General features: G+C 32.9%; 1 protein-coding gene across 3 annotated transcripts in view; it reads right to left on the bottom strand.

Annotated features, from left to right (window-relative positions):
* LOC125074571 (AT-rich interactive domain-containing protein 5B-like) overlaps positions 1-14,501 on the bottom strand; it is a 75,560-nt gene extending 61,059 nt beyond the window's left edge. For all 3 annotated transcript variants that reach the window (XM_047685903.1, XM_047685902.1, XM_047685901.1), the window contains exon 1: positions 14,162-14,501. In XM_047685903.1, the coding sequence (XP_047541859.1) occupies positions 14,162-14,182 (21 nt within the window). In that variant the 5' untranslated portion in view covers positions 14,183-14,501. The remainder of the gene's footprint in view (positions 1-14,161) is intronic.
* Positions 14,502-14,742: the final 241 nt, after the last annotated feature.

The raw sequence follows: 14,742 nt of genomic DNA on the forward strand, positions 1-14,742 counted from the left end.
AATCTAAAAACTATTCTCTTGAAACTTGGTAAGTAGATGTATTCTGTGAACCGCATTAAGATTTTCAAAACAATAAATTTTGGGCTCTCCCAATATTTAGAACTGAAAGTCAACCCATTTTCATTAAACCCATAAGTGTGGGTTTCATGGATAGGTCTTCAAAAATGATATTGAAGTTTCTTGTATCATTTTTTTCTAAACTGAATAGTTTGCGTGAGAGACACTTCCAAAGTGCCAAAATAAATAAGAGAATGATAAAACTAAAAAAAAAAATGATGTACATTACCATGCAAACTTCCACCGAAAATTGGTTTGAACAAGATCTAGTTAGTAGTTTCTTTTTAATACGTCATAAATCGTAAACCGCAATTTACCTTTCATTCAAAAATTACTAAAAACTATTAAACTATTAAAAACTAAAAGAACTTTTATACTATGTGCTACGGAACCCTACATGGGCGAGTCCGACTCGCACTTGGCCGCTTTTATTTAGTATGCAGTGATATCCTGCCTGAAACTCAACGAGTATTAGCTCCACGCTTTTTTATCATCTATATAATCTTGTTAAAACAAACGATTTGAATTTATGAATCGGCACTAAAGATAAATCGGTTACGTAGTGTTCAACCATCGTTGAATACTCCCAAACTTCTACTCACCTCGTCCTCGGTGGGAAACATCTCGAGTTCTCGATATCGCGGAAGCTATTTGTGTATAGTATAGTTTTGCATTGCATTATACCTAAATATATGTAGTCGAGTGTACAGTTTCTTGAATTAGATTAGAGCACGCGTATGTAGTTGTCATGACGATTCAAAAGCGCTATCACGAGCCAACTTGAACTGAAAACATTTACGATTCTACGGATAAATCGTACGTCAACAAGGCACTTGGCTGTTTTGATATATATTTTTTTAATTTTGGCATTTATTTGTGCTGAGAGTGCACAGATATTAACGAAATTCGAAAGACGATACAAGTACGAATACGACAAAGATACGTCATGTTCTTTAATTTGTTTGTTAACAAATTGTTATTCCGACATATTTGCGCCATTGTCTATGGACGGTGGTGACCACTTACCATCAGGTGGCCCATTCGCTCGCCCGCCTACCGATATCGTAATAAAAAAGGTACTGTCATTTTAATTATTCGCTATTGATGTATTAAGACATTTTCAATTACTACACACACACTACTAGTTTTCGACCGCGGTTTCGTCCGCATTTTAGGTGTTGTTCGTCAGGTGCTATGCATAAAAAAAGTACCCTATATCCATCCTTATATTTCAAGCATGCTTTATGCTAAATTTCATCTAATTCGGTTCAGTATTTTGGCCGTAAGAAAGTAACAGATAGACAATTACTTTCGCTTATATAATATATAAAATTACAATTGAAAAACAAAAACTGCCTTAAAATAATAGCAAACAAAAACACAGCCGCGACTATTACAAACACTCCCAGCTTACGTGATATTAAAATCTAAGATCTGCAGTCATTCTGCGATCGAAATAAATCATAGAACTGTCCGAACATCGGTCCGCATAAATAATAACAGTCAAACTAATTGACTGAGCCGCGACCCCAAAATAATGTTTATTTAATAAATATAACAATAATATAGAGAACCCGCAAATTTAAAACCAATTACACAAATGAACCCTTTTTACGTCGACGCGAACTTGATTTCAAATATTAAAACTTCTCGACAATATTTTCCCTTTAAGCGTATCTATTCTTTATTACTTTACATGTAAGGTCGAATCTTAAGTTTGAACACAAGTCGTTCAAGTCAAATACGTAAGACATACACCCGTCTCGCTCGCACGCGCACTGTCCGTATCGCTATCTCGGTCCTGTGTTAAGGGACGATAGAGTCGTAAGGGTTGGTGAAGATTTTATTTAATTTTTTTTTTAGTCAACTTATGACTCTCTGTGTGTATATGAATATCGTTTCATTTAAATATGAAAGGAACACGGATTTCTCTGCACAAATCATATAATTGTTTGTCATGTATGGCTTCCACCACACAAGAACTACCGAGTCTAGAAAGCTGGAATTTAGACGAAAAGTTTATTTTATGACATCAATTTTAATTATACTTTATTCCAACCATAAGAGAAAAAAATTCAAATAAACAACATTTGACAGCAAATTGACGCGATATCATTGGTCGAGAGCTCGATTAATCTATGGTAGTCACTATGTTGATATATGTGACGAAACTGTTATCGGAATTTTGGAAGCAAAATTAAAGTGGAAATAAGTAGTTAAGTGTAATAGTGTTGTATTATAAATAAAGATATATAATCATAAACTCTTAGTAGTGCACGATATAGCCGAGTTATTAGCGAATCGCATGAAATACGTAAATCTAAGGTTTGTTTACCTTTTTTCCTACTTCTATTGGAATAGGCTAAAGAGGTTTGAATGGGATATGAATTTAACGCGTACGAAGTCAGAACGGACATCTAGCTAAACATAAGAATTTAATGTATTCATTTGTTAATGTAATTTATAGTTTACTGATTTAAAAAGGGGGGGTGAAACGATTGTAGGTTTTCATAAAATTTCAAACGACAATTCAAAGTCTAAACAAAATTTTAACAATTTATAAGAAAAGGCTTATAATACTAATATATATAATAATAATAATAATATTTTATATATACGTATATATGTATATAAGTTGAACCTGCGACTTTACCCGCACGAAAATAAAACACAAACCGTCACGATAGCCAACCTCCCCCCCCCCCCCCTTTTCTCTTTCAAATGATCTTTAAAATAAACAAAAATATGCTTCAATGGACTCGTAAACAAAAATGTCTATTTTTTTTAACGAATCTTACAATTATAAACATTACACAACCAATCAGTTATGTAATCTATTTTTATTCAAAAATTCATCGAAAACCGTCCAGCCATTCGAGCGCGACGGCGACAAACTTTCACATTTGTAACATTAGCGTTACGTAACCCAGGCGAAGCCGAGGGTTATTTAACGACCTTTATTAAAAAAAAAAGACAACTTTTTTTTTAAATCAAATATAATAAAAATTATTAATTTATTTTATAAAATCAGGCAGACGCGTCGTTAGGAACCAAGATGTTACGTCCCTTGTGCGTGCAACAATGGCGCACTCAGCCTTCAAACCGGAACACAACAATACTGAGTATTTAGTTTAAGCGGTATTATATGTGATGTCAGATGTGGTAGGTACCTACGCACGGGTTCGCACAAATCCAAGAAATCAAAAGTTATTTATATTGTTTTTTTTTTATAAATATTTAGTTTTATGCGACAACCCTAACGCAACCCTACAAAATAAGACCTGTTATAAGGGATAGCGAGACGTGGTTCTCAAACTTTAGTCGTATAAATAATTTGTTTATTAAAATGTTATATTATATATGTCGTGAAGGTTACGGCGAATAAATAAAAAAAAAAAATCAATATTAATCGAGAATTACGCAGACGGTGGGTTACGAAACTTAGCGTAGTTAAAGTTTACATGGAGGAGTGCAGAAAGCTAATATGTCTACATAATAAAGATTAGAAAATAGAAACAAAATCATAGAAACGTAAACAGTTTACAGTCCACGACAACAAACATTTTTTTTTTTTAGCATTAGCAGCCCATAAATGTCCCACTGCTGGGATAAAGGCCTCCTCTCCCTTTGAGGAGAAGGTTTGGAGCATATTCCACCACGCTGCTCCAATGCGTGTTGGCAGATTACACACGTGGCAGAATTTCGTTGAAATTAGACACAAGCAGGTTTCCTCACGATGTTTTCCTTCACCGCCGAGCACGAGCTGAATTATAAACACAAATTAAGCACATGAAAATTCAGTGGTGCCTGCCTGGGTTTGAACCCGAAATCATCGGTTAAGATGCACGCGTTCTAGCCACTGGGCCATCTCGGCTCAAACGTCAGGTCAAAATTAAAAATCAATGATGCTCTTTAATGACATTTGTTTTCATATCGTTCAGACACTTAACTTTGCCGTTTCATAGATTCAAGTCATTTGCAAAAAATACATCGGTAAAGAAGACATATTATTTGATACAAGATTACACAGATGATAAAAAAGCGTGGAGTTAATGCTTGTTGACTTCCAGGCGGGAGACATAACATACATATATAATTGTATTTAACTAACATGACTGTATTTTTAGATGTTGAAAAAGAGTAACTACTGAGTTTCTTGCCGGTTATTCTCGGTAGAGTCGACATTACGAACCGGTGGTAGCTTTACTTTAAATATGTAGTTTGTTAAATGACGATTCAAAAGTGCTTGTAAAAGCCTACTTGAATAAAGTATATTTTGATTTGATTTCAGCCGAGTCTCTTTCGAATCAATGTATTTCGTATAATTTTTAGCAACGTATGATCATTGAATTTAGACCAATGAGCGACCACTAGCCCTAGTTAATGTATAGAGCATAACAGCAAAGAGATACTGTTACATATACTTCGGATTACAGTGAATTAACATGGATCCTATTCTAAGCAAAGAGAAAAACGAAATTATACTACCCTTAGTCACTGTTTCGAGAACAACAAGCGCTAGTGCAAGCAGTGTTCTGGCGATCATCCCTTCCGCTAAAAACACGTTTTTAAGAGACCTTTAGGGGCGCATCACGGACGCTTCAACTTGACCACCAATGCGCAAGGCCCGAGTTTTGGCCCTGGATTATGACACGAATAATGTAAACAATAATTCACCCATAATTGGTGTAATTCATGTTTATAATTCATCTTGTGCTCGGCGGTAATGTAAAACAACGTAAGGAAGCCTGCATGTGTCTAATTTTAACGATTAGACACATGCAGGAATTCTGCCACATGTGTATCCAGCATTAAAGCACCGTAGTGGAATATACTCCAAACCTTCCCCTCAAAGGAAGAGGAGGCCCAGCAGTGAGAAATTTACAGGCTCTTAATATATGTATGTAATAGGTTAATGACGTCTACCAGGATATCTTAATGAAAAAATCAAATTAGATTAAACATGTTAAGATTAATTTATTAAAAAATAATGACCGCTGAACAAAGCGTCGACGTGTCTCAATAGTCAAGTCAAGTCTATGGGACGTGAAGAATAAGGAGGACAAGGGGGAGGAAAAAGAGAGAACTACACGGCGACATGGTCACGCCCGTAGGCGTCATACAAACCTGATATTATACAATAAACGAATTATATATTTATGTTTCCCCGCGGATCTCTTGTTTTATTATTATTACATTAATATTTTTGTTATCATTGATTTGTTGAGCTCACTTATCTCGTGATAAAATTGAGATAACGCATTCCAAATACGGCGTAACGATGAAATTTTAACTGAAAATTTTTACAATATTTTTTTACACGACTTTTTAATTCACCATTCGACATATTGCCATTGAAATTGGCATTTGAAAAGGGGTGTATGAAAATTTCGTTCATACACAACTACCAACATAAAACAAGCAGAACACCAGAACTCTACCTTCTGGTGTTCTGGTTCAGTGTGGCCATTGGACCAGCGCAGTATTCATCCAGTCATCTTGTTTACGTGCATACAATATAATTGGAGTGTCTGTTTGTAATATTAAAATAACCGCTTTTTGCTGAATGCATATAGATGTATACGCGGTACATATACCGAAATAAGTCTGTTTATCAGACAGCTGATGTTATAAGTAACTTAGGCTACAACAATAACTTTCTGTAAAACCAAACGCGCACAAAGTCGCGGTCACAGCTAGTATCTAATATTATAATGTAACTTGTGTCAGAAATTTATCCGTAGTAGGAGCCCTTGGTCCAAATTCTACTAAAAAATAGTCAGTTCATCGCAATCGAAACGAAACATAATCGAAATATAACAATTCCCGTTCAGCCGTTTCGATTCGGTCGAAGATCGGAATAAAATCTTAATAGTATCGTAAACAATATAAATAAATAAATTAATCCTGTTATTATTAAGCTAAGGATAGTTTTTGCGTGGATAATGAGAAATCAATAAATACTAAGTCCACAATTTATTATCTTTCATATTAAATAAATAATAAATTTTAGAGGTTTCTTGTTATGTCGTAAACAAACACATTTTGTTGCGCTTACATTGCAGACACCGTCTGAACCCTACGAGATCAAAATAGGTCTACAAAATAGTCTTATAAAATGAAAATGAAATAGTCTATGATATATCTCTTAGGGATAACTCACAATAACCATTTTGTATCCTTCACTTTTTACGAGAAATAATAGCTTATTTACGAAGCAATTTCAAGCAAAACAGCATTAATCCTTACCAATTAAGTACCTTAAATAAATACATTTAATATACATAGATCAATACGGCCTTGAACGGACTCAAAAAACTGTGAACATTGGATATAAAGACATTCTGTAGTATATTTAGTATCAGCATTTAAGTAATATGTTGAATTCGTAATTTCGTGATTACTTGTAAAATGATTACTAATATTGTAACACTTGTATATATAAATACATTCAACGAAACCACACTTACAAAACTGTTAATTGGATCCAATTGAACATGACAGCGAAACGTAAAACATTGTCGAACTATTGTGATTTCTGATGGGGATGTCGTAAACGCTTCGAACGCTGGTGACTTTCTTCACTTCTTATTTACAAATATTTACAAAAGTATTTACAAATTACTAGCTGTACCCGTGAGTTCCTGCGCGTTTGTATTTTACAAAAAAGTTATTGTTGTAGCCCAAGTTACTCCTTATTACATCAGCTATCTGCCTATGAAAGTCCTGTCAAAATCGGTCAAGCCGTTCCAGAGACTATCCGGAACAAACAGACAGACAGACAAACAAAAATAATACCGTGTATACATACATATGAATTTAGTAAAAAGCGGTTATTTTAATATTACATCTCTAGAGACCACAATTACTAAAAACAAAATGGCATATACCTACTTAATTTTCAAACTAGTAGAGAGTGCAAATTATTGATATTAAAAAAAAAAAACAAAATGTTTGATATTATATACTTGATAATCCTCTTTATTAAGCATTGAATAAAAGGGGGGGTTAGGATCAACAGATTTCAAAACGGGAGAACAAGAGATGATAATCATCAATTCACCATATTACCCTTAAGTAGTTATCACGTGATTGACGCACAAAGAAAATAACCTAAATATATATTTATATATAAAAAATAGGTTTTGAATTTTTGTTTTATTTCGAAAAAGTCAAAAAAACTATATTTACGTATATAAGAATACATCTAAAGTACATTTGAAGACTCATAATCCACATCACATAAATAAACAAACAGAAAAAAAAAACGAAAACAATAAAACTAACAAATCACTAAAAAGGGGAGGAACAGTTTGAGAAGTTGTGCCAGAAACTAATACAATAACGACAGGCTGAAGTATACTGCTTGCTAGTTAAGATTCACCGTGTTTACTCGTTATTTATACTAATAGTATCTTTATCTTCTATTTTATTGATATACATATATATAGCATATTTCTTGGTGGTAGGGCTTTGTGCAAGCCCGTCTGGGTAGGTACCACCCACTCATCAGATATTCTACCGCCAAATAACAGTACACTGTATTGTTGTGTTTCGGTTAGAAGGGTGAGTGAGCCAGTATAATTACAGGCAAAAGGGACGTAACATCTTAGTTCCCGAGGTTGGTGGCGCATTGGTGATGTGGAGAATGGTTGATGTGGAGAATGGTTGATGTTTCTTACTGTTGATCACTTACCATCAGGTGGTCCATGTGCTAGTCCGCTAAACAATGCCATAAAAAAAATTTTACTAACAAACATAAACCTATTACGAACACGTGGAGTACTTCACTTACTAGTCAGCATCAATACGTCAAAATATCTAAATATGTACTATTTTGAGTACCTACTGAGTTCTTTTTTTTTTAATGGCATAGGTGGCAAACGAGCAGGAGGCTCACCTGATGGAAAGTGACTACCACCGCCCATGGACATCTGCAACACCGGGGGGCTTGCGGGTGCGTTGCCGGCCTTTCAGGAAAGAGTACGCTCTTTTCTTAAAGGTTCCCAAGTCGTATCGGTTCGGAAAAACCGCCGGCGAAAGCTGGTTCCACAGAGTGGTTGTGCGAGGCAGAAAATGTCTTAAAAAGTTCTTTGCCGGATCTCGGTGGAATGTACTTTCCGAATCGTATCAACTTCCGGTGGTAGCTTTACAGTCAATTCAACACTGTATTATGATGGTAATCCAGCTACCTTGTTCGCTCGTCTGTTTCCACCATATAGATTTTATTTTTTATTTTATTAAGGGCAACTTACAAAACATACACCGTTTATAGGTTAAAAATAAAGGTAATTACATTTTTAGCTGAGTGTTGTTTCAATTAAAAGTTATCACGGCATGGAAAATGACAGTTTTATCTATTAACCTAACATAATTGAACACAGAGTTCATTGTCAGTATTTATTACAAAAAAAATAATTCTAAAGCTGATCCATTTAAGAATATATTTTTTTAATTACAATAAAAGTAGCATAATGAATATACCAATAAAAATATACGTAACAAAATCAAAACCAAACACTACTGTTGTAATAATCTTGATTAAAGTTTGAGAAACACTAACACAGACGCAGGCTACGGAACCACAATGTTACGACTGACAATATTTTATGGGCGCCATTTGCCGCTGAGCATGTTGACTTTGGGTTCGATTCTTGATTAATAACAATGTAATCTAATGACATTACATTACATACATACATACATTAGCAGCCTGTAAATTTCCCACTGTTGGGCTAAGGGCCTCCTCTCCCTTTGAGGAGAAGGTTTGGAGCATATTCCACCACGCTACTCCAATGCGGGTTGGTGGAATACACATGTGGCAGAATTTCGTTGAAATTAGCCAAATGCAGGTTTCCACACGATGTTTACCGCCGCCGAGCACGAGATGAATTATAAACACAAATTAAGCACATGAAAATTTAGTGGTGCCTGCCTGGGTTTGAACCCGAAATCATCGGTTAAGATGCATGCGTTCTAACCACTGGGCCATTTTGGCTCTTCTAATGACACAATTCATTTAATTAATCTCTTAAACTAACACAAGAATAATAATAAACATGGCCTTAATTTTAAACAAATAAGAATTTAAAATACTGCACAAATCACGACCGCGTGAAATGGTGGCAAGAATGCTCTGGCCGAAAAATTAACCAATCTTTTTTCAACTAATATACTAATGACACTGGATTAACAAAACTTTCGTGCTCTTGAACAACTCATTTTATTTACATGAACTAATATTACTATATCAGGGCGATTTAAAAGACTAGTAATGCCATCCATAGTCTACTCCAATCGAAGTAGAAATAAAGACAAACAAACCTTAGATTTACGTATTTCATGCGATTCGATAATAACTCGGCTATATTGTGCACTACTAAGAGTTTATGATTAATATATATTTATTTATAATACAACACTATTACACTTAACTACTTATTTCCACTTTAATTTTACTTCCAAAATTATATCCGATAACAGTTTCGTGTAAATACAAAGGGCAATTTTTCGGCAAATCCATAGTGAATATCATAGACTAATCAAGCTCTCGACCAATGATATCGCGTCAATATGCTGTCACGTGTTGTTTACTTGGCTTTTCTCCTCTTATGTTTGGAATAGAGTATCGACAATTTTATAAAAACTAAAACTAACTGACATAAATTAAAATAAATACTTCAGACACTACTAATATTATACATTTTAAAGTTTGGGTTTTAATGTTTGATAAAATACTGAATAGAAATAGGGTGAGTATACCCTCATTTAACACATTTAAGTCCTTACGCAACATCGATAGCATGCAAGGCCGGATTGTTCATATATAGCAAAAGCTGGGGGCCATAAGGCTGAAGAATCAGGAAATACTGCTTAAAAAATCATTGTCACTTTAGTAAGTTAAAAACTGAGCTGAAATGTGCGCAGGCGCCCCGACTTTGTTAATCTATCCCTGATTGCATGCTATCGGCGTTACCTACTTTAAATTACCGTTCGTTTAGTTGAACACTGTTGTCTCTTTCTAACATCGATGATTTGACATATGAACGAAGAACACGGTATAATTTAAGTCAACCCCCCCTAAACGACATTTATAGTTAAAACTGTAGAGTTTAAGCATTATTACAACCGTATAGAGAGTAGAGACGTGCACGGAAATGGTATAAAGTTACTTTTATATCATTTTATTTATCGGTGATGATGGGGAAGTCCCGACTTAAACTATATCGGTAACAAACTTAATACCTATTGATATGGTTATAATAATAATAAAAGACAAATAAACCGCATTTGACGGCAAATTGACGCATTACCATTGGTCGAGAGCTCGATTAATCTATGATTATTATGAAATGCTATTTTTTATAATATATAGTATTCACTATATATTTGCGAAAAAAAAGCATTTTGAACGTCGAAGTAATTGATATCGGAACGTTGGAAGTAAAATTAAAGTTGATATAAGTAGCTATTCATAGCAATTCTGCTGACCTAACCAGTCAAGAATCAATAAAAATAACAATGTTTAAACATTATAATTTCAAGTTCACATTTAATACGACGTTTCATGTTGAAACGTTTACGACGTATATGTGTTGCACGTTTCTTGATAATAATATAATTTAATCTTTTTAAGATACAAAAGCGAAACAATACTCACCTTCGTTTTTAATTACAATACTATAAAAGGAATTATATAACAACATTCGTAAAGTAATATAATTATTTATTTCCCTTGAAAATAAATATATAATAAATAAATATTGGACAACATCACATACATTACTCTGATCCCAATGTGAGTAGCTAAAGCACTCGTGTTATGGAAAATCAGAAGTAACGACGGTACCGCAAACACCCAGACCAAAGACAACATAGAAAACTAATTAAGTTTTTCTACATCGACTCGGCCGGCCATGAAAATCGCTGTACACACTACTTGACCACGAGGTCGTCAAATATATATATATATATATATATGGATTTTCTTAATATTTCATTAACTATCATGGTAATATTGGGATCGCATAGCGAACACTAGTTATAACAATAAGCGCATTCTAGTAACTCGCACCAGCATGGCGCGCTTTGCGCGATGTCACTTCCAACGCACTTAACGTTCTTAAGTATAAATACACAGGACTCGACAAAAAAATGAAACGCCATAATGCCAAAGAATGGCTTCCGTAGGGCGGAGGACGTGTCGATAAAATAATATAAATTTTAACGATAAACTTATTTTTATAAATACATTGAAAAATATATTTAAATAACTATTTATGTATATGTTATTGTAATATTATTAATGAACGATGCAATATATGTCAAACTGTATTTATTATGAGTTATAAAATTCCTGTTTTATCTGAAAGCATTTCAAATAGTAAACAAACTTATAACAAAAGAGTTATATTATTAATTAAATTATTTAATCTATAAAAATGCTTTTATTTAATTCATAACTGATGCATGAGTCACAATATTGCCACCAGTACCAAAACATCAGCTCGATAGCTTGTATGGATTTGGTTTAAAATTTAATAACAAGATTAAACCCACACACCACAGCCGAACAATAAAAGTTTGTGCAATCATTGTTTACTAGTACTTTTTCTTATTAAACGGACTTAAACCTCGTCTTTATATTTAGACGAAATTTCGTTTCCATTTCGGGTTTGTTTGACCTAATTAACACTGACGAGTCGATGTTTGGTCTTATTTGATTATAATTTATACGTAGATCATTTTAAACTTTATCATACAGACATAGGGTTCAAATTATAATCATAAAAATGCATACAACATGTAATTAAATACGTAAGCCGAAGACAATATCGTTTCATTAACAGATAAGTTTAATTATTTTTGATTTAGAGTAACTTTTAAACCTATTATGCTATTTAGTTTTTTGCATATACTTATAATTATAATACAAATACAATAATTATTTAAATGCGTAGACTAACAAAGCTATATTTTAAACTCGAGTAATGTAATGAAATACCAAGAACTCCTAGAATTACTTCTAGGAGCATTAGTTAAAATATCACACAAAGGTTAAAATTATCAAGAAATCTAAAAAAAATAAGGAAAATCAAAACTGCTCGGACTCAGACAATAAAAACGAATGTTTTTAATAATAAAAAAATTAAACTTGATGATTTAAAAATATCATGATCAACTATGACTAGGTAAAAAGATATATCGGGGTCAAGGCTGGGTCAAAGTCAAACCCTGACAATTAAAATGATATGTAGATATACAACAGTTATAGTAGAAGTAAGTAGTCCCTCTCAAATACTCTTTCGGACCTCACGTGGAAGAACCCAAGTCTCACTCGATAGTAGAAGGTAGGGAAGGGAGGCATTGTTATAGCTATTGTTAGCCACGTGGTTTATAAATTCTGTCATTAAGTAACAACCTGCAAGTGGACTGGAGGTTTGGTTCCTAAGCTCACTAAGCACTTACGTACAGCTATACAAATACCTTTGTTTAATATCATATCTGTGGAACGAATTCAACGAAACGATAGATAGTAAGGTACTAGACTAGTATAAATATCGTGTAAAAATGGTGATTAATTAGAATAGACCTTATCTCCTTCTTTCAAATATGAAATCGTTGTTAACAGAAAGAGATGAAACGATGTCGCTGTCATAGGTACTTTAAAGATATCTAATTAATCATAATTAAATATATAAAATAATTATTATAACGATTACATGTAATGGGTATTTCGAAACAGATAAACTCGTCAGGTATTAACAGTAACGGTTAAATTTAACTCATTACCATTACATTACAAAGAAACTCATGATAAATTTAGAAAGAGACGGCACGAGTGTCCGTGACGTCACGATTTATTTACGTAAGTTTTATTTAAACTGTTACCAGATATCTATACATATATATTGTGTTTTATTTTTACACAAAACAGATATATTTGTTTGACTTGAATATTTAATTTTAAATATACGTATATTTATGAAAATTTTCACCTAAATTCCTCTATACAATTATACTCATAGTATTATTTGCTAAGAAGTATTAATGATATATTAAAAAAAAAAACGTGTAACACAAATCGTATGATGCGACTATGGCTAGCGACAGACACAATACATGTATATAAACATACATTGTGTAACCTACATATATATATAGATATTAATAGTAATATTAATATATAATAACAATAGGTCGTGTAAAACACAATACACTGGCTTCATAAGAGTCGGTTAAATATCTAAAACTCGATTCAATCAATGATCAGTGTACGTGGCTTCGATTAAATGATCTAACTGTTGATAGAGTAATAATATTTGTAGTATATGTACTAGACTATACTGTATAATCATTATCTTTAAAAAAAACCACTACATAATCTCCACGTGCCACACCTATAATATTTCCGATAACTCTTTCCTCCTTTCAATAAAATTATAATCTTGAAACATCTTAATTGTCAGTTTTTTTTTTTTTATATCAAAACAATTCAGTCATAAATTTCGTTAAGCGGTCATATACTTCTGGTACGAGCCGTGAGGTGCTATTTATAAATAGACGTTCTGATTCAGTTTAATGTACTATGTAAGGGTATATTTATACTGTTACATTAAAATGCTACGTTTGAAACGAGCCTTAATTAATAAGAAACATTTAACACAACAATGTATCATAATTAATCATTTATAAGTACTTCAGTTATTTTTAAACTCGATAAAAAAATGCAATTAAGCACATCACTAGTATTAATTTAATGCATGTGAAAAAAAATCGATATCGACATTTCCGAATAAGGACAAGTACAACACTAGCATTCGCTGATATGGCGCACAGAGGCAGGGTTGGACTTAATAACATTTGCTTCGATCCAATTCTAATTAAAAAAATATTATCTGCGATTAGATTTTCTAACAATTTAACATACCGAGAACAATGGCTGACATCATCACATTAACGCACGATTCTACTTATATTATAATTCGAATTAAGAACTCTTTGATATTACCATAACAAAAAAGTCATGGCCATATTGAAATTATATCAATTTTAAAATCACATCGGTCAGATACTAATTAAAATTTTATAATATTTAAGTTACCTTATAAGACGGCTTCTCCATAATATACAAATCCAATGATCACACAAAACTCGATATCCACATTTCATTGAGTTGGTCCGTATGATTTCAATGCACTAAACATTTCACTAATATCATATATAACTAAATTAAAACTATATTATAACACAAACAATTATAATTATAAAACACAATCACAACAATTAAACACGACGCGTCAACAATAACAACATAAAAATTATTGTTAAAACATTTAAATTAATGTCAATAAAAATGTGACAACATGGCGCTCGTGAACATTTTTTTGAAAGAAAAAAAAACGCGGGAATAATGACGTCACACGACCGTTCCGTTCGACGGTCGGGCCGTATCTGTGTTATACTTCTTACCCTCTCACACGCGCGCGTTAGGGCTGCGGGATAATTTGTTTTATTAATTTATTAACAATTAATTATATTATTATTATTATATATTTTTTATAAAACCACTTTAGTGTTTAATATTAATAGAGATACATACTAAATATAATAACATTAAATAACTGTACTACTTTGGAGGCAATGCGTCATAACATCATTGAATAATGTTAATAAAAAATATAT

Source organism: Vanessa atalanta, chromosome 28, assembly GCF_905147765.1.
Source record: "Vanessa atalanta chromosome 28, ilVanAtal1.2, whole genome shotgun sequence".
In the NCBI taxonomy this organism is placed as follows: Eukaryota; Metazoa; Arthropoda; class Insecta; order Lepidoptera; family Nymphalidae; genus Vanessa; species Vanessa atalanta.